Source organism: Hipposideros armiger, unplaced genomic scaffold (genome assembly GCF_001890085.2).
Source record: "Hipposideros armiger isolate ML-2016 unplaced genomic scaffold, ASM189008v1 scaffold_458, whole genome shotgun sequence".
NCBI lineage: Eukaryota > Metazoa > Chordata > Mammalia > Chiroptera > Hipposideridae > Hipposideros > Hipposideros armiger.
Window position 1 is genome coordinate 1,111,651 of NW_017731808.1, and position 24,705 is coordinate 1,136,355.

Here is a 24,705-nt window from a genome sequence, read left to right on the forward strand (position 1 = left end):
AACTAACTGGCTTTTGACGCGAAAAGCACTACCTTCCCTCACGATTGCTTCCGGTCAGCCTGTCGCAGCCCGATGTCAGGGATGCCTGTTTCTGTCCTGAGTCCCACTTCTGTCTCCCCTTGGTAAAAAGACCATTGCAAAGTGGGGCGAGTGGAGAAAAACCTTTCTGAATATAATATGATACCTAGAAGTCATCAATAAAAAGACGGATACCTTTGACTATGGAAAAGTCTGTATTAAACATATAAACCACCAAGAGTCAAACAGAAAATTTGCAATTCACATAACAGATGAAGGGCCAGGAAGATCACCTTCAAATCAGCCTCTCTCCCCCCAAAAAACAGAGGAGACTCGACAGTTCAAAGAGGTGCCCTCGCTCACTTATCACAAGGTAAACATAAATTCAAACTGCAAGGGCCTGTGCTTCCGACCACGGGAGGCGATGATCCGGAGCCCCCCTCCCGCCCAAACCAACTGGGAAGCTGGCAGCGCAGGGCTGTGACCCCTGAGAAAGACAGACACCCTCAAAGGCCTGTGCCTGGAAGGGACTCTGGGTACAGCTCAGGGAAGACAAGCCCCAACGGAGCCTGACCGCCCCCGCCATGAGACGGACACTGGGATTCAGACACCAAGGCCACTCGAATTGGGGGCAGTGTCTGAAAAGAGGGAACTGGACATATGAGACAAATCTGAGAACAATTAGGCTTAAAAACAGAGTGTAAAACAGTTCATGAATAATTTCATAGCCGTTACATGTGGACACCCTGTTTTTGCTGTATTGGAGTAAATGAATTGTATTCTCAAAATTAATTTCACCTGCTTTTTAAAAACTTTTCAAAGTGACTACTGGGACACTCTCAATTACACACGTGGCTCAGGTTGTATTTCCATTGAAATTCAATACTTTGGGGATAAAAAAAGCATACTATCTGCAAAAGAAAACCCACTTTAAATATAAATGCACACATACATTAGAAAGAATGAGAAAAGATCCATACTAACACTCATCAAAAGGAGGCTGCAGTGGCTACATTAACTCCGGTGACCTACACTTCAGAACAGAACGGAGCTGGAGACAAAGGGGTCCTGCGTGGCGAGGAGGGGTCGTTCCTCAAGATGACATAACATTCTTAAGTGTGTGTGTACCTAATACCAGAATGTTAAATCCATGAGGCCAAACCACTAGGACAACGGACAATGAGACAAATCCACAAGTAGACATTTAAGTACAGTTTTCAGTAAGTGACAGAAGTGCACACAAAGAAGGAAGACGGAGGTGTTCGAGCCGACAGTGGCCAGCGGGGTCGCCAATGTGACCTGACCCTGCAGTCACTCCTCCAGCCAACCACTCAGGACACACCCCTTTTTCTAGGGAAATAACCATCGGATTTGTGGAGCATTAAACAAAGTCCAACAAATCTAAAAGGAATGAAATCAACGTATCTTCTGAGACCACAATAGAATTAAAACCAGCGACACAAGAAATCTGAAGGAAAAAAAACAGTCAACTGTCTGGAATTTACACCACATTTCCAAATAGCCCATAGATCAAAGAAATCACAGGGGAAGTTACAAAGAAAAATACACGTCAGCACATACAGGGCTGAGGTACATGTGCTGCAGGGAAGAATGTAGAGCATTCTGTTTGTGTTAGAAAGCAGCTCTCCCAAGACAGCTCAGGCCAGGCGTCAGTCGCCAGCTGTTGGCAGGAGGCCACCTCTTCACAGGCTGCTTGCGTGGCCGCGTGACCTTGCGGCTACCACCCCCGAGAGTGGGTGATCCACGCTGTTTTTAAGGTGACCTTGCCGAAAGCAAGATCAAGTTTAAGTCTGGACGCCAGGTGGAGGTTCACCGGCTCCCACACACCAGCCCACTTCTCCAAGTTTGTGCCTTTGCAAAATTAAACATGATCAAAACTTCACTTGCTGAGTGTGGGAATGTTAGCATTCACAAGGACAGGCAGCATCGTCCAAGCTAAACATGACCGTGAGCCAACAACTCCGCTTCTCAGGACACAACTGAAATGTCTCCTTACGTCCCCATTACGTCCCCAAATGCAGGGACCAGAGTGTTCCCGGGAGCCAGTTGGCAAGGACTCAAGTGCCGGGTGACAGGATGGAACAATGGCTGGATGGGGGGCTGGGTTTCCACCTGCGGGAACACTATGTAGCAGTGACAATGAATCTACAACGCAACCAATGCAACAATGTAGACGAGTCTCACCCAGAGTTGAGCCAAAGAGGCCACAAGTAACAAGAGGAAAACAAACGCATTGAGTCGGCCGCCTTCACCTGGGAAGGGGGGTGGATGGCTGGCAGGAGCTTGGGGGACCGCTCAGCTGTGGGTAAATGTCCCACTTCTGGCGGGGAGTTACACGCGTGTCCAGTTCGTGCACTCCAGGTGCACCTGCCAGCTGTATACTGAGGTGGAAACCAAAATGAAAAAAGAACTAGAATGCTTAGAATTAAGAAATAACGATAACCAAAATTTTTAAAAATCAATGAGTTGGAACAAAGCCCAAGAAATCTCCCCCAAAGTAAAACATTTAGAACCCTCCCCCCCAAAAAAAAGGAAAACAGGAGAAAAATAAAATTAGGCAACAGATGAAAGTGACAAATCAATAAACTCCTTTGAGAATCGGGAGATGGCAGTGGACCTGTCCTTCTCAACAAGTCAGTCACAGAAGGAGGTGAGGACGGTTGTTCCAGGTGACGAGTTGAGGGATGTAAAACTCTGTAAGGACAACATGTGGGTCTGGGTTCAAACCAACCGGAAAAGGAGTGTCGGGGATGCACTGGGTGCATGTGAGTATGGGCTAGTTTATCAGAGTCCCCCCAGGAATACAGCTCACATCTCCTGAGATGTCAGAGCCTTTAAAGGAAGGACTGCTCCCAGGGGTGTGGACAGGGCTTCAGCACCAAGGAGGAGCTGTTTTGCCCCTGGGACCGGTGGGACCAGGGCCCCAGGAGGCTGCAGTGATGTGGGGTGCTCTTGGCAGGAAGGACACTGCAGCAGAGGGCGGGGCAGTGTACCCCCTTTCCCAACCCCACCGGTGCTGCTGCGCTCCCCTGGCCACATCCTCTGGAAGCCCCTTGTCCTGGGCAGAAGGGGAACAAATGCAGCTAAGGGGGCAGATGGAGACGGACCTGCCCAGGCGGGGAGAAGGAATGGGTGAGGGGGTGTTGGAGAAAGGAACAGAGTGGACTGTCACTGTCAGCCGGTCAGTATAACTTGGTCTCTGTCATGTGCATGTATGACCTTGGTAAGAATGCAAGTCACCTGATCATGGTCCCTCCAGACTCCACGCTTTGCTCTGATCTCCTGGCTGCGGCCCTGTCAGGTGTGTGCGCCTCCTGACCAGGTGAAAAGGATGCACCTTAGACACCCCGTCGCACCCGCCACCCGGGCTCCCTCTCAGCTTGGGCTGGAACGACCAGGAGGCCTGCTCTGCCCACCCAGGAGACACAGTGAACGTTTGGTGGGAAAGGTCGATGTGATCACAGGAAGAACAGGGTTTGGGGTTTTTTCCCAAATGAACCAGTTCATTCTTAAAACACACAAATTTAAAAGGGATGTTAAATAGGGGCCAATGAGCGTTTCTTTAAGGGCCAGATAACACGTATCTTACACTCCGGTGGCCCACGGTCTCCGGCCAGCTGCCCTCTGCCGTGGTAGCATGGGCCACAGAGCTGAACGAACAGGCGTGGCTGCGCTCCCAACATTTGATTAATGGACGCTGGAATTTGAATTGCATATGATTTTCACATATCATGAAGTATTATTTTTCTTTTGGTTTTCTTCAAACATTCAAAACTGTAAAAATCATTAATTCACAGGATTTGGTCTATGAGACAAAAGTTTGCTGAGCCGTCTTAAGCCAAGGCAATGACAAGGCCAAACCTAAATTTCTCCTAAAACCAAGAATTTCAAAGCAGATTATTGATGAGAACACTCTCTTGGGCCAGCACCAACAAGGTTAGGTTCCTCCCACAGGACCGTGGCCCGGGCAGGCTGCCCTGGGTACCACACCCACCCGGCCCCCCCTCCGTCCTGGGCACCGCCTTCCACCCCAGCACCTGCCTGGGCTCTTGAACTTGCCCAGCCCGACCCCCAGCACATCACAAACAGCAGCTTTCAGACCAATGTTTAAAACAAGGCACTTAGGAATAACTAAGTATTCCGGCTTTTGATACACGAAACGACTTGCTTCCAAGTACCCCATGAAACCCCACACCAAACAGCTCTTTTCCTCAAATCAAAAAGGGAACATTTCGGTCACGAACAGTACACGCATTGAGATGCTTCTGCTTAATGCATTTTGAAATTAGTTCCACGTGTGCTGATGAACGTTTCCAGAAGCTGCTAAAAGCTCACTTCTATTGATTGGTGATTAGAACTCAGCTGACACCCCTGCTCTTTGCGACATATGCCAAAGTTGAAATTGAGGTAATAAATATAACGTCCCAGCCACTTCCCTGCACCACTCAGGTTCCGGCTGGCAACATCCTCACCCTGAAACAGTCCCTCTCACCAGCGCTGTCTGCCGAGGTCTCCACACCGGGTCGCCTGCATCTGTGCCTCCAAAGTGAGGCCACTCGCGTGGGGACGGAGCACATGGCCGGCCGGGCTGCGGGAGGAGCTAAGTACTTAATTCTGCGTAGGTTTCAACGGCCCTGCGGCGAGACGACAGGAACAAGATGAAAACGTCTATCACGCTGGCACAGATGTGTCGGCTCAGGGATTTCCCGTGAGGAAAACGCCCAGCGAGTGGCTCGCCTAGGACGGGGGTCTCCATGAAGCTCACGCCCCGCCAGCTTCCTGCACCAAGAGGCTGCCCCGAACGCTGGCAGGAAAGCCCCTGCTCAGCGACAGGACCTTCTGGAGCCCGGGCGCCGTCCAGGTGCTGGGACAGCCCCAGGGGTCCGCTGAGCTGGTGCAGGCCCCACTGCCGCCAAGCGCGAGTGGACAGTGATGCCCCTTTTCTTCTCACAGGCAGCTGCGGGACGCCTGCCCGGCCCTCGCCCTCTTGGTCTGCCCGTTGGGCCCGGGGGCCGGGTCCCTGTGCCGCTTCTGCTGCTGCTGCTGCAGCCTCCTCTCCTTCTTCTGCAGGTACGTGGTCACGTTGTCGAAGGTGGCCTTGTAGAGGCCGCCGAAGCCGTCGTCCGCGCCAGCAGAGCCTGTGCAGGAGACAAGAACACACGCCAGGAGGGACGGTGACGTGGGGCGCTCGCTGCCTCTGGCCGATCCGCTGGGCCCTGAGGCCCCCCAGCAACAGGGAAGTGACTCTGACCGCCTGGAGCTCTTTGGACTGGTGGCACCTTCTCTGAGGTGACCACACCGGCTGGACCTCAGACTCACTTCCAGCCAACAACAAAAGCCGGCTGTGCCTGAGACCACCTCGCCCGGTGGGAAACGCCACAGGCCGGTGGCAACTCCGACGTCTGTGCCCACACGCGTGTCATGTCCTCCCGGCTCCCTTGGTCCCCCACCCCTGTGACTCCAGGGTCAGCTCGCCTCCCCCGTGCTCTCCCCACACCTGTACTGTGAACCTCTCAGGAAAGCCAGCACAGTGTGGTCCTGGCCTGCGTGCGGAGACCCTCAGGACGTGCAGGCCCCAGGCCCGTTAGTGCCCCCGCCCCGACAGTCCTGCTGCACAGCCACTTCGGTGGCGTGGCCCAAGCAAATCCAACAGCGCTGGGGAGGACGCAGCCCTGTCAGCGCCCGACCCTTCAATCGTGAACAGAAGTTGGGTGGACGTTAACCCTGGGACTCGAGCCGAGTCCCCACGAGGACACTGTCCACTAGACGCTGCCTGGCTGCTCCTGTGAACCAACTGCTCACGTCAGCCTCTCTCCGGAGCCGTGAGGAACCGGCCTCTGCGGGGCAGGCTGGCCCTGTACAGCATCCTGGGCAATGACTTCTCCATCCGGACGAAGGCGCTGGAATTCCAGCACAAGCTTACAAACACCCCTCCGGACGCTGTCACTTCAAGTCTCTGCCCAAGAGGGGTGTGAGGGAACAGCCGGGGGCTGTGACTGAGGGTCTGCCCTCTTCTCCGGGGCTGACAGCGGGGTCCTCCGATGGGACTCCCTACTGGTGCGGCCGCACTGGGCGCTCAGCGTGGCCCTGACCGACCGGGACAGACCCCTCCTCACGGAACATGGCAGCTACTGGGGGTGACCCGCCTTCTTCCCTCTGCCTGGTGTTCCTGTTAGGACCTGCGCTGGGCCGCGAGGACCCTCGGTGACCCCATGGGCTGTCCTCACGCCTGACCTCCTGGCCGGGAACTGCACACATTATGGAGTCACTCAACGCCACCAGTCGGGGACGGGGAGTGGCTCCCACTCCATCTGGAGACTTCCAACACCCAGCCCTGAGGGTAGAGGTGACGGTGACACTGGTTCACATGCACCTCAACTACTCCAACGCGGATACCCGACACGGAGCCCTGACACTAAGTCACGCCTAGCCTTCCTGCCTGGGGTGGGTTACCTCCTCGGTGCCCCAACAGGGACACCCCTCCCACACACCCTACATCCTCACAGCTCCCTACTGTGGGTGACATTCTAGAACCTGCTTCTGTGCATGGCCAATGCCGGGCGTCACCCTGAGCGGCCAACTGTGCGTCCTCACCTTCCAGCATGGCCCAGTTCCCACGAAGGTGAGTGCAGACTTTCTTCACTGCAGCATTTTCAGGAACAGACTGAGAGGCAGATGGAAAGTCAGGATCAGAAGAGGCTGTTTGTCCAGTAATGGGCAACCCGCGGGGCCGGGCTGCGGGGCCTGGGGCAGGGGCCCCGTAAATCTCTACGTGAAGAACAGGCGAAGCTGCCGACTGTTCCCACCACATCTCGTCAGGATAAAAGACCATGACATGATGGCTGCTGGCATCTCAGGTGCTGGCTCATCACATGGGACTTTATCTAATGAGCCTGGCACACCTGACAGGTACCAGCTGGTGGCCTTCATTGCCACTTTTCAGATAAAAATACTGAAAGGTTCAGGGGCGTCTCCAGAGCACTCAAGTCAGGTGAGTGTCTGTAAAGGACAGGACAGTCTGCAAAGGGCTTTGGCGTGCTGCATGTGGGCCCTCCCCACGGCTGTCCCCCGGGACAGGAAGGGGATGCCAACCCCACTTTACAGGCGGGCGAGCCGACTCAGAGCAGGTATGGAGTTCGCTCACAGCCCACACACCTTCCAGCGCGCCTGGAGGTCCTGACCATGGGACCGCGGCCCCAGGTAGGCCATGCTAAGCCTGCAAAGGTTAGGGGTGCACGCCAAGTGTCAACTTTTCTGCTCAAAAACCAAGGTGACAGGGACAGTCATGGAGAAAACATGCCAACGATGGCGATCCCCCAACAGCCCACTGCAGGCTTCATGACACTGGATCATCGGGCCAGGCACCCCAGCTCCTCCTCCCAGGTCACAAGCCCTATGGCCACCTCCCCCTCCCCCCGGGACACACCTCTGGCACCAACACGTGATCAAGCTGAAAGGGCTGACAGCGTTGCCCACGCCCACCCCAGGCTCAGGGCCAGCACGTCTCACCTGCCACTGGCCATCCTCGGGCCTGCAGAGCACGAGGGGGGCTTCCCGGCAGCCCTGCAGCACCCACAGCCCCTGGGTCTCCTCGAACGCAATGTCCCACACTCTGTGCTGGAAGGACAGCTGCTGCTTGTACACTAGCCGCTGTCCGGGGGCATCGAGCTGGAAGATGTAGACCATGGGAATACTTCCCAGGGAGAAAGAGAGGGGGCTCGTTACCACCCCCACAGGCCCAGGGCACCGCCCAGCCCCGGCAGGCCCCGAGCAACAGATGCGGCCCTCGCCAGCATGTTGGCTGTAACCGCACGGGAGACCCAGCCAGGAGCACCCGGCCGAGCGGCTCCGGCTCCCTGAGCCTCAGGCTGAGATCCGGAGTGGTCGCGTCACTAAACTCTGGGGAGATGGTTATGCAGCAAAGACAGGCCACACAGGACAAACGGGAAGGGTGCAGAGAGCTGGCCGTCCCACCGGCGTGCGGGGCAGCAGACAGCACTCTCACCCTCCCTGAGCCTGCGTCCTGTTTCTAAGACAAACTATGGCGCCCTCCTGAGACTGGTCACAAGGACAAGTGAGCACACGCAAGGAGCTCGGGAGGGACAGCCGTGTGGTGCACGCGACCTAAGTCCATCCCGTCAACCACCGGCCTTGGGTGGCACCGACTGAGGCAGATTCTGCCACAATCAGCCCTTAGGTGGGATTTGATGACACACAGAAGGCCAGTTGGAGGCCATGTGGTCTCTTAAACAGGTGGATTTAAATGGCATACAAAAGAACGCCAGTGTAAAGGAGCCCACACCCACACGCCACAGCAGCCCCGGAAAGCAAACCCCAACAGCACCGCCTAAAGCCTCCCGGTTTAGACGACAGACCATGGGGCCAATGGAACAGCCTCTCCCCCCCGCCCCCCAGGCTGCGGGGACCAAGCAGTATGCTTACCAGTCACACAGCAGCGCCACGCAGCCCTCCCGGCCCCAGTAAGCGATCCTGGATGCAGCAAACCTCTGAAACGAAAAGCAGCAGCTAACAGCACGCCAGGGACCCGATGCAGGACCATTCTGCTCCAACTGAGAGCAAACGCTGCAAGATGACAGTCCCCAAGTGTGGCCCAAGTGACCTGACCTGGGGGGTCATGAGATTAATCCCTGACGGACAACAGAGGATGCTGGGTGGGTGCCCAGCCCGCTGCCCGGCTGATAAACCCACAGCGAAGCTCCTGGCTCCAGCTCCACTGGTTTTTCCACTTCTAAGCAGATTAGAGACCTTTCTGTAAATTAGTTGTTCAAATGCAAATGTTGTGATATATAAATTATTTCCCCCTTACCTAACTAGGTGCCCTCAGAATCTGAAATACACAATTTCCCCCAAGCTAAAAAAAAGTCTGCACCAATAGCAAAGAAACATTTCCGATGTAATACCGTTTTCCCCACAGGATCCCAGGAGCCCTGCCTCCCCACAAACTCGGGGTTACCTTGTCGCCCCAGGGCTCCGCCGGCTCCTGCAGGCTGGGCAGGTGGCAGCAGTGCAGCTCTCGGCCGTGTCTGTATTCCCAGAGCCTCAGGGTGCAGTCCTGCACACAGGGACCGGTCAGCACACCTCTCAGGAAACACAGGACCCCTGCCCCAGGATCCAGGCTTCCACCAGGTCATGGGGACAGGAACTCAGCCAGGGCACCTTCCCCAACCAGCAGCTCTCTGCTCTAAAGAACTCATGCAAATCATTAAGAAAAATGGGTGACCCCCAACACGGCAGAATGGGCAAAGGGTATGAGACAACCTGATGTCACCACCAGGTCAGACATCTGCTGCATTCAGGCCAAGTATGCACACACACACACGCACAAATGTGTGCACACACATGCATATGCATGCACATGAACATATACACATGCACACACATGCACACCGGTGATCGCGCATTCGCACAGGGCAAACACATGGGGCTGCTGAGCACACCAGCAGCAGTGGGGATGGAACCCAGGTCCGTCTAGGACTCAGGAAGGGTGTCTTGTCAACTGCTTTAATTGAGATGATGAAGTGATTACCGATGTAATGACAGCCCTCAGAACGAACTCCCTACACACTTACACACTTGCTCTAGCTATACACACACACACACACACACACACACACACAGTTCAGCAAACGACAAGCACCATCTAGTGGAGGACTGCTGGTATAAGGGGACACGCTGACTTCTGAACCACAACTGAGAACAAGACAAGCTCTTTGCGGGGGACCCACCCATACCTGGCTCCCGCTCCGTCCCCGCTGAGGGACCTGGAGGGGCGCATGGGGAGCCACACTTACCCCGGACGAGGACAGAAGCAACTCAGGGTGGTCGGGCACCACGAGGATGCGGCTCACAAACCTGCAGCACAGGAGGAGCTGAGTGAGTCGGGGCCCCAGACGCCACCTCCGACAGACACGAAACCCAGTAACACATGGCACTGGGGTGTCCTCAGCCATGCTCGGGGCTCAACAACACATCAGCCTCCAATCAAGCGCGGCCCCTAGGTCCAGATGTGCTCCCCAGCCACGCCTGCTGGGAAGATCCACAAGTGTCTGTGCCCTTCCGAGCCTCCGGGAGGCCCTCACTGAAGGTCGGTGATGACACGGAGGGCAGTGGGGGACGGAGGAGAGCGGCAGCACTGCCCAGCAGCCAGAACGATCCCTGCTGTCCCTCAGCCCCAGGCAGCCCGAGCCACCACCTGTCCCAGCACCCGGCTCGGGTCGGGACTCGTCACTCAGCCCCCACCCGGAGAGAGGGACGCGGTCGGATCACTAACGCGCAGGCTCCCGGGACCCCGTCCTGGCCGCAGCCCCCACCAGGCCGCCTCCCTGAGGACGCTCAGGGCTCTGATCTCAGGAGCAGAAAGGGGGAAGCCCCTGCTACAGGATGGATGCCACTGGGCTGTCACCTCGGACTCTCAGGAAGGAAGGAAGCGGAAACCAGGCTTTAGAGATTCTCAGAAGCCGCTGATGACTCACCGCTCACTCGCTGAAACACCCGAGCACCAGCTACGCGCCAGGCACAGCCCGGGACGCGGGGTGGCGGTGCCACCGGCGGAAGCTCAGCGCCACGTCCGCTCAGACTTGCTACTAGTGACCACGTCACAAAACTGGACAGACGGCTGAAATTATTAATAACTTCTGTACTATGTTTCTACTGAACTCAATATACCCAAGATATTATCGTTTCAACCTGCAATCAGTGTAACAATGAGCCATTTTTACATCCTTTTGCATTCTACGTCTCTGACGGATGTTTTACACTAAGGGCGGGCTTCACTTCAGACTGACCAGCTGCGAGCTGAAGAAAAGCACACACGGAGGGGACGGAGGCGGGGCGCTCCTCTGAGGGTGGGGCTGGGGAAGGGGGGAGGCCTTCCTGAGAAGGCCGGTGGCAGCGAGCTGAGGGAGCGAGGGGATGCCCAGAGCTGAGGGGTCCTGTGGGGAAGTGCCCGTCAGCAGAAACAGCACATGCAAAGGCCCCGAGACAGCAGTGTGCCAGGCGGGATCCGGAGCATAAAGACCTCAGCCGGACAGTGCACGGGCTGAGGGCGAGGGCTTGCAGGTGCTAGATTACCAGAGAACTGAAGAAAGCCACAAGTTGTCACAGGTACAAACCGAGTGACCGTCAACCTTCCTAAAGGCCAATTTTTATGTTCCATTCAAAATAAGGAAACAGAACCGATTCCAGAATTCAATACAATCCCTGCAATGTCTTCCAAGGCCTCAAATAACAATCTGAAGACATTTCAGCCACTCAAAGTGCTTTCCTCTGTGCACATGGCACCAGGCTTCTGCCTGACAGCGGGTATTCCTTGGAAACGCCTCCCTCCAGATCTTCAAACCCCAGCTGCTGAGAGCTCCGCACAGGAGCCAGGGGTCACAGAGCAAGTGCCAGCTGCCTGCGTCCGGGGGCTATTTCATTCTCGGGCAGATGAAAGTACTCAAGTATGTTCCTCGTCCTCAGCACACCCGCTAGTGACCACTGGCCACTGCCAGGCACTGCCGGGTGTCTACAATAGGAAAGGGGGGTATTCCAGAACAAGCCCCCGGCCACCGTGGATGGAGGCGGACAGGCCTCTCAGCTGTGGGCTCCTGCAGGGAGACAACCAGCGCCGTCCTCGGTGCCAACGAGGAAACTGTCCCCAGCACGCGGAGGGAGGTTCTGAAGGCTACATGCAATGGGCCAGCCAGCGGTGAGCCCCGGCCTTGAAGGGCAGCTGCACACATGACGGTCCCCACTCCCCGAGGCCCAGGGTCACGCGGGCGCCAGCTTCCCAGCTGAAGGGGCCACCCCTGTGCTTTAAACCTGAACTTCCTCCCTGGGAGGCCGGAGGGCGGGCGGGCGGGAGACTCACTCGGTGTGCCCCAGGCAGAAGGACTCGATGCTGTGTGGCGCCACGGCCCAGCTCACCCGGATCTTCTCGTCCCTGTCGGCGGTGAGGACAAAGCGGTCGTCCGGACTCACGGCCTGTGCGCCAGGGATGAGACACAGCAGGTTGCTCCCGCTCCCCGAGCCCTGCAGTCCTCATCTGCAGCCCCCACGCCTCATCCCCAGAGCTGCCGCGTCTCCTACACGCTCCCTGCCTGCCACCCACTCCTCCCGCCTCCAACCCCGGTCCCCTTCCTCTCCCTATTTCCCATGTTCCCTCGTCTGGCCAGTCACCAAGTCCTGGTGACCTGTCTTTCTCCTCTTGTTCCTAAGTGTCCTGAGGGGACCCACGCCAACTCCAGCAGCCACTGGCTGCAGCCCAGCCTTCACTGGGCCTCTCGGTGCCTCTGGTAGGACAGCTCCTGGCTCGGGGGGTGGGGGGCCACCGAGGTGATTCCCACAATGCAGGAAGGATGAACTCAGGCCGTGCGACTGTGCCTGCTGCTCCCACACCCCTCCACCTCGTCACCCAGACCTGGGCGGACCCTCCAGTCTGGAACCACCCAGCCCCCTCCTAACTCGTCCTGCTGTTGAGTTCCAAATGCCATCTGTCGTGTTCACAGACCTGCTACCCGAGAACCCACACCCACCCAGACCCTCACGTATACCCCCCCCGCCCCACCTGAGCCCCCCCGAGCAGAGCTAAGCACTCCAGACGTACCACATCCAGCAACATGGACAGGTGCCCAAGTTCAAGCTTGCCGCATCCATGGGGCTCGAGCACCGAAAAGGAGTAAACGTCCCCAGACTTGTCTGCCACCAAGACCTTCTCCTCGGAGGCTGTGAACGTCAGGGCCGTGCACCTCCTCACCACCGTCCTAGGAGGCGGAGAGACGCCACGGTTGGCTGGCACAGGGACCTGCGACCCCCGCAAGCCGTGCGTTGTGGGGACAGCATCCCCTCCGCCATCGCCTCCCTCCAGTTACCAAAGCAATGAGGACATAAACAAAGCCAGTGCTGTAGACAGACTTCCCTTTCACAATACTTTTCTCTTTAGAAACTGCTCCTCATGGCAGGCTCTGGGTGGTGGGTGTCTAGACGTGCCGTATGAAATCGTCTCAACCTCACTATATGATAACATGTCAAGGGAGCTGCTCCTGGCACCGGCACCTCCACGGCACCTCTGGGGTGACGACAGCCAGCCGCATAAAGCACACAGGCACAGGTACCCCCACCCCGGGGTCGCCTGCAGCGTCCCACCCAGGACCTGCGAATCCACGCTGCACCCATGCCCACTGGGACAACCCACGCCTGGCTGTGCCGAGCTGGGCCAGGAACCCCACACACAGCTCATGCACGACACCCGAAACGGGGGTCCCCGATACCGAGAGCCAGGGTGAGACACACCACGGGGACACAGCTATACGGCCTCCTCTGTCGGGCCACTCTGGAGTCAGGCCCACCAAGGGGCTGAGTTCCAGCTCAGTCTGTACTAAACTGGCAGGCTCACAAGTTCAAGTCCTTAATCCGGACTCACAGGTGTGTCACATCTGCAGCTGGTTCAGAGCAAGAAACAAAGCCCGGCGCACGCCTGGGGTGCGCTGACACAGGCCCTTGGCCACGCCGACCCCCCGGGGACAGCATTTACACTGCCGCCTCCTGTTCCACTGGGATCTCTTCCAGGCGGCAGGGCTGCTCTCACAGGCAGGTGCCTGGGCTTTCGGTTTGTATCAGACATGAGCTGTGCCATCACCTCACACACAGACGTCCCCGCTTATCTACTCTTACTCGTCCTCACACAAGACGGTAGTCCCTGCTTTCCCGTCCCCCAAGGGGGTGACAGTGGACCCACTTTCCCAACAAAGAGCTAATGTCAGTGCAGACGGCGCCCAGCTCAGGGCAGCTGGAGCTCCAGATGTTAGCTTGATATGAAGCTAAAGCTTATAGGAATTACATCCCCCACACGAGGACCAAACGAGGCCCTGCGCTTCTTGGGAGCAAAGGGACTCAAGCACAGAAGGGGCCAGGGAGGAGGCCTCCTAGCCATCAGCCAGCAGGCCGCAGGCTGGACCTCCTCCACGCCGAGCCCGTGGAGCTGCAGAGGGAGGCACAGGGCGTAAACACGGAGAACGCAATGGCCAGAGACCATCGGGCTGGGGCAAGGCTCACAGAATTCCTCGGCACCACTTCCAACAGCGGCCTGTGGGGCGCCCGACACAGCACACACTCAAACGGGCTAATGAAGCAGTGGCGACAGCACGGCCACAGCACCCTGCGGGAGCCGCCAAGACAGTCTTCCAGGAGCACTGGGCTTGGATTCCAAGGAGCTAGCCCACCCCCAACCCCATCGGCACGCCTGCCACGCAGCTCGGCACAGAAATGGCACTCATATCTTGTCCCTTTGTCCTGTGCCAGCTGGGGGCTTTCAGCTGCCCAGGCTAAATCCGGCCTGGCGATGATTCTAGGATGGAGTTCAGTACGGAGCGGGTTTGGGGTCAGGGTCTAGAGACACAGGTTGCAGAAGAGGGCCAGGTCATCAGGCAGCGGGCAGCCATGCCACCCAGGGGCAAAGGCAGGGGCCCCACCAATCTTCAGCCTCTGCGGGGTCTCAGCACCCTCCTCCCCCTCCACAGAATCACTGGGTTCACAGCCCAGTGGGTCCTCAGGCCCCCAGGGCCGGCCTGCCCCTCCCCTCCGCCAGTGACAGGAGCACCCTGAGGTGAGCCCTGAAGCGCGCCCCAGCTGGTGCCCCCACGCCCACCTCCAGAGAGCCCCATTGTTCAATGAGGCTGAGCGTGCGGGGGCCTCGCTGCCCCCAGGCCCTGCCACCAAGCTCCCCACACCGCGCATTCCAGCAGCGACTCCCCATCGCCAGAGCCTTGCAGGGAGAGCAAACCCAGGCCTGGTTTCCAGGGGCTCTGCCTTTTCCAGAGGCGTTTATTATTTTAACACAGGCATTTTATGAAATGGTGCGACTCTGTGTGCAAGATTTCTCATTAATAAATCCATACATCAACATAGAAAACACCACTTCACCCCAGTATCCTCATTTTTGGTTCAGAAAACCTCGGTTTTTCAGCCTTGGTTCTGGGCCTGAAGCCTCTCTGACCTGCTCAGGTCACAGGCTCTCTGCCCTTTGTCATTCTGAACTGTTACCTTAAAAAGAATCATTGCTGCCCCAATTTCCATCTCAGCTTTTCCTCCAAACCCTCCAAAGTGAAGTTTTGAAGCAGCCGAGGTAAGGGAGCAGAGCCTGAAAAGAGCTGTAAGTTACCACAGGATACACTGTACTCTGGGGGACAACGGCCTGCCCACAATTCCCCTGATTTCATCGACCATCCCGCAGACACCGTGGGAGTAGGTCAGGCCCTACCCGGTCGCCAGAGGCCTTTGCAAAGCTGCCAGTGAGGCGAGTGCCCAGGACAAGCCTCACCTAGTCTCCATGGCCCTGAGCGGCTCTCTCTACACATGTGCGACTTACTGAAGGGCCAAAGCCGTGGGAAAGCTGTGTAGATGGGCTCACCTACAACAGATGGAGGAGCCCGAGTTCCCTCATCATAACCAGACGGGAAAGGGACCCAGCACGGGAAAGCAAAGCCCGCCTCTGAGAAGCCAGCTCACAAGACGAACGGTTCTGAAGACACTCGCCCTCGCTTGTCGCGAAGTATACAGGACACCAACTTCCTTCTAACAGACTCGAAAGCCCTCAGGTGTGACACCACCCTGTCCTGTCCAGCGGGAAAGAGGGAGGCAGAGAGCGAGCCCCTCAGAAGGCAGCTGGGATTCTCCACCTAGGTTACAGGGCGCTTACTTTTGACCTAGCAACTCATTTGGGGATTTCTAGAGATAAGTGAGATTTATTATATCTATATGACAATTCACTGAAGCACTTTTGAAAATAGCAAAACAAGTGAAACGCAAGCAAAAGATGTCCCTCGCCAGCGACAGCTAAGAGACGACTGAGGCCACACCACGGAGCTGCAGACACTTCCGACGTTTCTATCAAATGGCCTCCGACACACCCTTCAGTCCCGGACGCCACCAGGTGTCCTCTGCTTACTGCCCGAGTTCCCCCGCCAACCTGGACGGTGACCTTCGGATCCACGACATCCTGCAGGGGGGCAACCTGAGCTCTAGCGCATCGTGCGGGTGTCCACACCGAGGCTGCCATCGCCTGGGAGCTGGTGAGCAGGCTCCAGCCCCGCCCCTAGTCTGCATTTCCACCAGGTGTCTGGTGGCTCCTGGGCACGTGCACATTCCAGGAGCATGTGGCTGGCCAGACAGCCTTTACTTGAGCAAAAGAACTCCCACCAGATTCCTTTAAATCATTTGATTTCCTTCCATCTGTTGGGGACACCTCCCCTTTTAAGAATCCGATAGTAGCTATGGAAACTCCATAGACGAGCTCTGCAGCAAGTGTCACAAAGGTAAGAGTAACGCTTATGGACCAAACTATGGCCCCAAAATTGCTCTGCTGGAAGCCAGCCCCTCCCCATACCTCAGGATGTGGCTGTATTTGGAAAGACGGCCTTGACAGAGGTGCTTATGGTTCAGTGAGGCTGTCTGGCCCTAATGCAGCATGACTGCTGTCCTTATAGGAGGAAATCTGGGGGCACAAAGAGACACCAGGGGCACAGCACGGAGGGACAATTATATGAACGGCAGCAACAGGACAGCCATCTACAAGCCAAGGAGAGAGGCCTCCAGACAAACCAGCCCTGCCGACGACTTGCTCTGACTCCCAGCTCCAGAACTGAACAGAGTATCTGTGTTTTACGCTGTGGAGTTCATTATGGAGGCCCGAACAGACTACGACGGCTACCATCTGTCACTGCTGTCACCAGCTTGCCTCCTGTACTCATATCCCTTCCTCATTCCCACAAGTTGTGGAAGCAACTCAAAGCCAAGGCCAACTGCAAGGATCCCTGTGGGAGCAGCTCAGGGTTAGAACCCTCAAGACCCCAAATCCGGAAAGCACTCAACATCTTCTATGTTCTAAATATCTGCTAATGTTCAGGCTATTCTAGCAAAAAGATGCTGCCTAACAGGCCTTTCGAGGTGAGGATGATGTGAATTCACAGTCATCGGCTATTAGAAGCAACTCGTCATCAATTATAACCTGCACGCGTGGCAACACACGATTAAATCACTCTCCTGGGGAACCTCACTGCCTTTTGGGAAGGGTGGAAGGAGATTTACACTTCACTGCATATCCTTTTCATTTGTTTGTCCTTTAAGCTTTTAAATCCAGGGCATCTATTGCCTATCTGATATTTAAAAACACACATAAGATAAAAATAATGTTACTGGACTTTTTTTAAGCTGACTGGGACAGGCAGGGCAGAGTGGGTATTCCTTGCTTTTGATGCCACCGGGAATTTGGCTTTTTACTCCTCTTAGGAAACAAGATGAAATAAATTTCTGAAGAGCGTAGCTGTCCCCAATACAGATGTGAGCCAGCTAAAAGGGGAATTCCTTAACCTTGGTTGCTTAGAAGTTCAAACATCATCACCTGCACGCGTTAGTCTCTGCTTATCAGGGACAGTTAAACCTTGCAGCCTCAGGGGGGGGGCGAGAATGAGGGGATAGGCCTGACTCCGCCCTGTGTGGGTGTTTCCATCAGTATCACAGCAGAGTTGGAATAATTCCAGCCATCGCCCACTTAAGGAAACAGAGAACTTGCACGTAGGAGACTGTCAGAGCCGACAGACACTGACATCTGCCGGGCGCCTGTGTCAGCAGCACCCACCTCCTCGCCTAAACGGGGCGGTGGGGAAGCAAGGGAGCTCTCGGGACAAGGCGCTGCAAATCTCCCTTCAGGAGGAGGCGGAGGTCAGGCCAGGAAGAGTCAGGCAGAGGAGCGGCTCCAGGACTTCGGTGGGGAAGAGGGGCCGCCGAGGCCCCGTGACCTGCGTTCCTGCTGCGTTACCGCCGTCCTCCCCGGGCCACACAGAGCTCCCATCGGTTCTCAGACGCTTAGAAATAAGCGCATTAACACAAAATCCGGCGGAGTTAGGGCTGTGGCACAGGCGCCTTCACTTCCACAAACCCCCACACTCCCAGGGTGCGTGCTGACTTTTTATTTCTGCCACCGCAAGGCTGGAGGGACACTGTTTGGAAAGGAGGATGGTGCAGAGGCCAGGGCACCGACCCTGAGCCAGGCTGACCAGGTTCGGGGACCAGTTCGACCATTCCAAGCTGACTGGCTGGATCGGTTTCTGGACTCCTGGCCAGTGGGTGTGGAGAGAACGAGGCCCCTGCCAGTGACAGGGTGACAGGCCCCCCATGAGGATTAAATCGGGTCACACACGGAAAGCGCTAAAACACGAAAAGCGCTAAAGCAGTGCCGGGCACGTAACCACGTAACCGGCGCTGTGTGTTAGTTGCTTGACTGTTACTGTCACTATTGTTATTGGCATGCAAGTGTAAGATGTGCGTTCAACATCGTAATTATTCAACGTTAGCATTTCATACCTGACACTCAGACATTGCCATGGTTTTGTACGGAAAAGAATCAGACGCTTACTGTCATCGGTTAAAGCAAAATAGCTGCCAGACTTGGAGAAGGTGGACGCCAGAATCGTGTCACTCCCCTTATCCACGGGCTGTCCGTCCTCCCTGAGAAAGAGAGAATGGGTAGGCCTTACCAGAGTAATTAAAGGCTGCAGGATTCCAGGCCAGCCTTGTTCATTTATACTGTGAGAAGAAACAGAACATGACATGAGGTTCGAAGAGCCAAAATATAAAACATAGTAAGGAGACTGGGGAGGTTCAAAACAGCTCTAATTTTTAAGGAGGAAACCTAGCTAAACAGAGAAATCTCTCAACATACACACCAGAATCCACAGAGCTGAGCTGGAAGGCCCCTCAGAGACCCCACGGGCCACTCCCCCACGGACATGAACTAATCCAAGACCAGAGGTAGGGATTAAATCATATTTTAAAAACATAAACCGAGCCACAAGACCAGCTCTACTAAAGAAAGCCACCATACAAAATCATCACACTCTGCTTCTCTTACCTTTCAATTAGTGAAAGTTAATTTCATACAACTGCCCCTAGTGCATTTAAGATTGATTGCATTACTTGAAGGTGCCAATAAAACCGTTTCAGACAGAAACTAATTAAAAGTATTTAGAAAAGACCTGATGTTCCTAATTCCTAATTTGAAAGTGAGTTCCACATTTCTTTCCTGAGGTGGTACGTGGTTCGTCCACAGAGCAAGGTAAAAAGAAATGAAGAAGTCAGCGGCAAGGCAACAATTTCCATCCTAGGCTATCAGGTCCCATTATTCAAACCCAGGTCAGGCCCTGAAGAGGTCTCCCCATCATCTCACCCTTTATTTTCTTGTGGCTTCTTTTCTGCAGAGCTGCAATCATATGTGAAGAGGTTGTCATCATCACTAAAGAAAAACAACAGATTTTTAGAGAAGCACTTTGTTAATAAAAATGCTCATTTCTTTTTTTTTTTTCCTGGAACAAAAAATGTTTGCATACTCAGTAAATTAAGAGTCTTAACCCCCGACAAGAAATTGTCTAGGTACAATATTTCCGGGAACAGTCAGGGAGCTTTATTTGTTTAATCTCCTATTTAGATTTGCCATACACACGGGCATGGCTCTGTACCCAAAAAAAATCAGTTAAATAAAATCGATGAGGACAAAAACGCAATAGAAAGTAATATATTATTCCTTCAGACACTAGAACATCAATGAAAGATGCCTGTTAAGAGAAATTGTGTTCTGATATTGTTTTCAGTGGATTTTTTGTACCCAAATTTAAAACTGCCATCTCCTGTTTAGAAACATGTCTCTCATCTACCCAGAAAAGCTCCCATGGCAGCCAAGCACTTACCAACAAAGAATCACCCACCTTTCCCATCAGCCCCTAAGCTTTCCTCAGTTTATCCCACCCACCTCCAGTGTCTGGCATGGCGAAGGCATCTTGTACAAATTTCCAGCCTTTGTGACTGTACTTTAAACTCTTTCCACACCGTACACTGCGGTGTAGAAAGAGAAGTAGTCCTCCCAGCCGGAAACGGTGCCTGCCACTAGATTTCCTCAAAAGGCAGAGCAGAAGCAAGCAGGTGATGTCTCCCTGTGGCATGTGTTAGGTACCGTGAGCACCTACAACAAAATACTCCGGGATGACAGCTTTTGTGAAATGCAAACTTTACATCAAATCGGATTTCTGAAACCACACGCCGAACAAAGAGCACTGAGCGCACGTGTCCGGCGCGCTGAGAGAATCAAAACCGTGGGGAAATTAACAAGGGACCGAAACTGACCCGGGCTAACATCCATGAGGCTCCTAGGTCAAGACTACTGGAGCGACAAACATTTAATGATTCAAATATCCCGGGCGCTGCGTACACACTGGGAAACGATAAGGGGCGTGAAATTAGGGAAAAAAGCAGCGCCGTGGGAAGGGCCACCAGGGGGGTGCAAGCCGCAGGCTCGGGGTGCACCCCCGAGTAAGGAATTGTCGCGTGAGACCAAGAAGCCTGAAGGGCACGTAGGGCGGGGTCGACAGATGCAAACGAGGACGAGGGGCAGACACCACTGCAAGCAGACGGAGGCGAAGGGGTGCGCCGGCAGCTGTCAGCCCCAGCAAACTCGCGAGGGTGAAGCCCCTCACCCGGAAGGCCAGGGACCGCCTTCCCCCTACGCCCCAGGGCGGGTCTGGCCCGCGTAACGGACACCCCGCACGGGCCCCAACTCGGCCTACGTCGCCCCACGTGACCGGGCCCCGCCCGGCCCCCATGTCCGACCCCGAGCGCGGGAGACGGGCCAAGGAGCGGGCAGGGCCCTGGGCCGGCGGCGAGGGGCGCGCCGGGGGCGGCCCCTGAGAGGACACGGAGGGCAGATGCTCCAAGGCGCGGGCACGCGGCCCGGCCCAGGCGGCGGCGGAGCGTCGGAAGGCAGTGGCGGGTCCCCCCAGGGGTCCCCCCAGCACGGACGCAGCCCCGGCGGCGCAGGCATCGGGGTCTCCAGGCCCCGACGCGCGCCCGCAGCCTGCGCTCCCGGCCCCAAGCCCAGACCCCTCACCTGCTCGCGGTGGAGGCGGCCAGGAACCGGCTGCCGCCGCGCACCACCAGCGCCTGCCCGCACAGAGCCAGCCCCGCGGAGCTCGCCATGAGCTCGGCCTTCGCGCCGCCACCCACGTGCGCCGCCCAAAGCCTAGTCCTGGCTGCGCGGGCCAGTGACGCCACGCGCGGTCGCGGCGAGGTGACGCGTCCCTGCCGGCTCCCGCGGAAGCGCCGGGCGCGCAGGCGCAGATCGCCTCCCTCCGTCCACCCCGCTGGCTCTGGCGCCTCCTGACCGCCCGGGGTCGATCGCGGACCAAGTTTGTCGGGGTGCAATACAGGCGCACGTGATAACCTGCTTAATGTGGATCCTTTCCTCCAGGCTAAGTAGGGGCGGTTCTGGATCTTTCTTGGCCCCTTGCTCCGCCTGGTACCTACGAGGTTCTCAGTAAACATGCCTTCAAAGAAATGAGAGGGTTGGGTCCCGGGGCGGCTGCCGCCAAGTCCGGACCCAACGCTGCGCGCCGCCGACGCCCGCTCACTCTCGGTGCACTCCTGATGCCTTTTGGTTCTAAATCCAAGATGACAACTGTCAAGGATCAGCTTATTTTTAATCTTAAGGAAGAACAAAGCCCCCAGAATAAGGTTACGGTCGTTGGGGTTGGTGCTGTTGGCATGGCCTGTGCCATCAGTATCTTAACGAAGGACTTGGCAGGTGAACTTGCTCTTGTGGATGTCATAGAAGACAAATTGAAGGGAGAGATGATGGATCTCCAACATGGCAGCCTTTTCCTAAGAACACCAAAGATTGTCCCTAGCAAAGACTATAATGGGACTGCAAACTCCAAGCTGGTTCTTGTCACAGCTGGAGCACGTCAACAAGAGGGAGAAAGCCGTCTTAATTTGGTCCAGCGAAACGTGAACATCTTTAAATGCATCATTCCTAATGTGAAATACAGCCCCAACTGCAAATTGCTTATTGTTTCCAATCCCAGTGGATATCTTGACCTATGTGGCTTGGAAGATAAGCGGCTTTCCCAAAAACCGTGTTATTGGAAGTGGTTGCAATCTGGATTCAGCCCGGTCCCGTTACCTAATGGGGGAAAGGCTGGGAGTGCACCCAATTAAGCTGTCAGGGGTGGGTCCTGGGGGAGCATGGAGACTCTAGTGTGCCTGTATGGAGTGGAGTGAATGTTGCTGGTGTCTCCCTGAAGACTCTGCGCCCTAACGTAGGCATTGATGCTGATAAGGAGCAGTGGAAATAAGTGCACAGACAGGTGGCTGAGAGTGCTTACGAGGTGATCAAGCTGAAAGGCTACACATCCTGCACCATTGGACTGTCTGTGGCAGATTTGGCAGAAAGTATGACGGAGAATCTTAGGCGGGTGCATCCAATTTCCACCATGATTAAGGGATTATTCTATGGAATAAAAGACAACGACGTCTTCCTTAGTATTCCCTGCATCTTGGGACAGAATGGCATCTCAGCTGTTGTGAAGGTGACTCTGGCACCTGAGGAAGAGGCCGTTTGAAGAAGAGTGCAGATACACTTTGGGGAATCCAAAAAGAGCTGCAGTTTTAAAGCCTTCTGATGTCATGCCACTTCACTGTCTAGGGTACAACAGGATTTTAGTTGGAGGTTGTGCATATTATCCTTTTTATCTGATCTGTACTAAAGCAGTAATATTAAGACAGCCTAGGAAAAACATGAATTTCCTAATGTTAGAAATAGGAATGGTTCACAAAACCCTGCAGCTATATCCTGATGCTGGGTGGTACTTATCTCGTCCTAAACTGGTTAGTGTGAAATAGTTCCACCCCGTCAAAGGCACCACCACTGCCAATGTCACACACGCTACCGTTGCCCTTCAAACTAGACATGTGTTTACTGTGCATTATGTAACTTCTGGTTCCTTTACCCTACGTGCCTAGTCTAACTTTTTTCCAGCTTCACATCCTGGGAGCCAATGTATTGCAAATCGAAAATTGCATGTCTTGTGTGTAAGTGTTCTAAAGGATCTTATTTTGTGTACTAAATTTATCAAGAGTATACTGGATTATAATGTAAAAAGAAAAGTCTACATACAAATAATACAGCCAACTATCCAAGTGTCATGCCAACAAAAACATCAAATAAACCTTGAACAGTGAAAAAAAAAAAAGAAATGAGAGGGTTTGAGTTCAGATCCAGGACTAGGATGTGGGCTCAGAGCTGAGGTCGCCGGAAGTGAACCCTCACATCCTGTGCACTTAGAGGCACCTGAAACGCTATTTTTCAACCCAAGATACGGCCCATTTCCAGTGTCCTTTTGCTCATGGAGTGGCATCACCAATCACCAGTGGCACAGACCATTTCTCTAGATGCATCGCCCCTATATTCCTCTCTGTTCATCCACTCACTTAAATCCCTCGCCTGGACGCCCTTTCTCTCCATCTGCATGGCCTCTGCCATAATCCAAACCACACCAACCCCACTGCTTGCTGCTGTCCACATCAGCCTTGTTCCCCACAGATCACTTTCCACACTCAAGCCAGAGAGATCTTTCCAGAACACAAATCCGATCATTTCATTCCCCTGTTTAAACCAACAAATGGCTTCTCATTGCTCTCCAGACAAAAACCAAACCCTAGTCACGCACTATGAAACTACATGTGGTCTGGCCCCCACCTACGCTGCAGCCTCATTTCCTACCAGACCCAGTTCATTCACGGCTGTAGCCAGGACTGCGCCTCCAATTCATTAGCACAATGCTCTTACTAACCACAGGCCCTTAGCACATGCTCTCCTTCCTGCCTGAAATGTTCCCACAATCCCATCTCTCCACTGCCCCTCATTAATTCCAATCACCCAGTTTGACCCCAGTGCGAGTAAAAGGGTAGAGTTTTTGTATATACTCGAAGTTGTTATAATCAGCATGACATAGAGGGTTATATCTATATGAAGTTTTATGTTAGCCTCACTGTAACCACAAAGCAAAACCCTATGTTACTTTCACAAAAGAGAAAGAGAAGGGAATCAAACGTACCACTATGGAAAACCATCAGTGCCCAAAGGAAGGCAGCAAGACAGGAAGAAAGGAGTAAGGGAACTACAAACAGCCAGGAAACAGTAAGATGGCATTAGAAGAAACACGAGAGTAGGGCGGTGGTTGCCAGGGGCGGGATGGGGGTGGGGTGGGGTGGAAATGAGTGAAATGGTCAAAGGGTACCAACTTCCAGTTACAAGATGAATACATTCTAAGTAACTTACAACATGGTAACCATCGTTAACAACCCTGTACTGTATATTTGAAAACTGCTGAGAAAGTAGAGCTTAAAAGCTCTCACCACTAAAAAGAGCTGTACCTATGAGGTGATGGATGTTAACTAACCTTACTGTGGTGATCATTTCGCTATATATACATGTATCAAGTCGTTACGCTGTACACCTTGAACTTAACACAGTTATATTTCAATTCTATCTCAGTATAGCTGGGGGGAAAGAATTCCTTAAAAAATAAAGTCACCTGTAGTTCTCCCACTTGGTGTGGTTTTGACATATGTTATGGGTTGAATTGTGTTTCCTCCCCAAAAAAGATATGCTCACGCCCTAACCCCCAGTACTGCAGACCGTGACCTTATTTGGAGATAAGGTCTTTGCAGAGGTGATCAAGTTAAAATGAGGCCATGCGGGTGGGCCCTCATCCAGTATGACTCTTGTCCTTATAAAAAGGGGGAGATTTAGACACGGAGACAGACATGCACAGAAGGAACACA

General features: G+C 54.6%; 1 protein-coding gene and 1 pseudogene across 6 annotated transcripts; one reads left to right on the top strand and one right to left on the bottom strand.

The window, feature by feature from the left end:
* Positions 1 to 6: 6 nt before the first annotated feature.
* WDR4 (WDR4 tRNA N7-guanosine methyltransferase non-catalytic subunit) lies at positions 7 to 21,112 on the bottom strand. 6 transcript variants are annotated; one of them, XR_002126585.1, is made up of 13 exons: positions 20,972 to 21,112; positions 19,262 to 19,327; positions 18,400 to 18,543; positions 12,647 to 12,803; positions 11,912 to 12,024; positions 9,852 to 9,912; positions 9,014 to 9,112; positions 8,482 to 8,546; positions 7,549 to 7,732; positions 6,634 to 6,703; positions 3,629 to 5,177; positions 3,280 to 3,353; positions 7 to 2,733 (listed from the first exon to the last, which is right to left on the bottom strand). XR_002126585.1 is itself a non-coding variant. In XM_019666032.1 (11 exons), exons 1-11 carry the CDS (start codon positions 21,058 to 21,060, stop codon positions 4,987 to 4,989), a joined length of 1,239 nt encoding a protein of 412 aa, XP_019521577.1. In that variant the 5' UTR covers positions 21,061 to 21,112; the 3' UTR covers positions 7 to 4,986. The 6 variants fall into 6 exon arrangements, 3 of the variants coding, with proteins under 3 accessions (XP_019521577.1, XP_019521578.1, XP_019521579.1); XR_002126583.1 differs by having other exon boundaries at positions 7 to 3,353; XR_002126584.1 differs by having other exon boundaries at positions 3,280 to 5,177.
* Positions 21,113 to 21,208: 96 nt separating this feature from the next.
* LOC109395167 (L-lactate dehydrogenase A chain pseudogene) lies at positions 21,209 to 24,071 on the top strand (annotated as a pseudogene).
* The last annotated feature ends 634 nt before the right edge of the window (positions 24,072 to 24,705 follow it).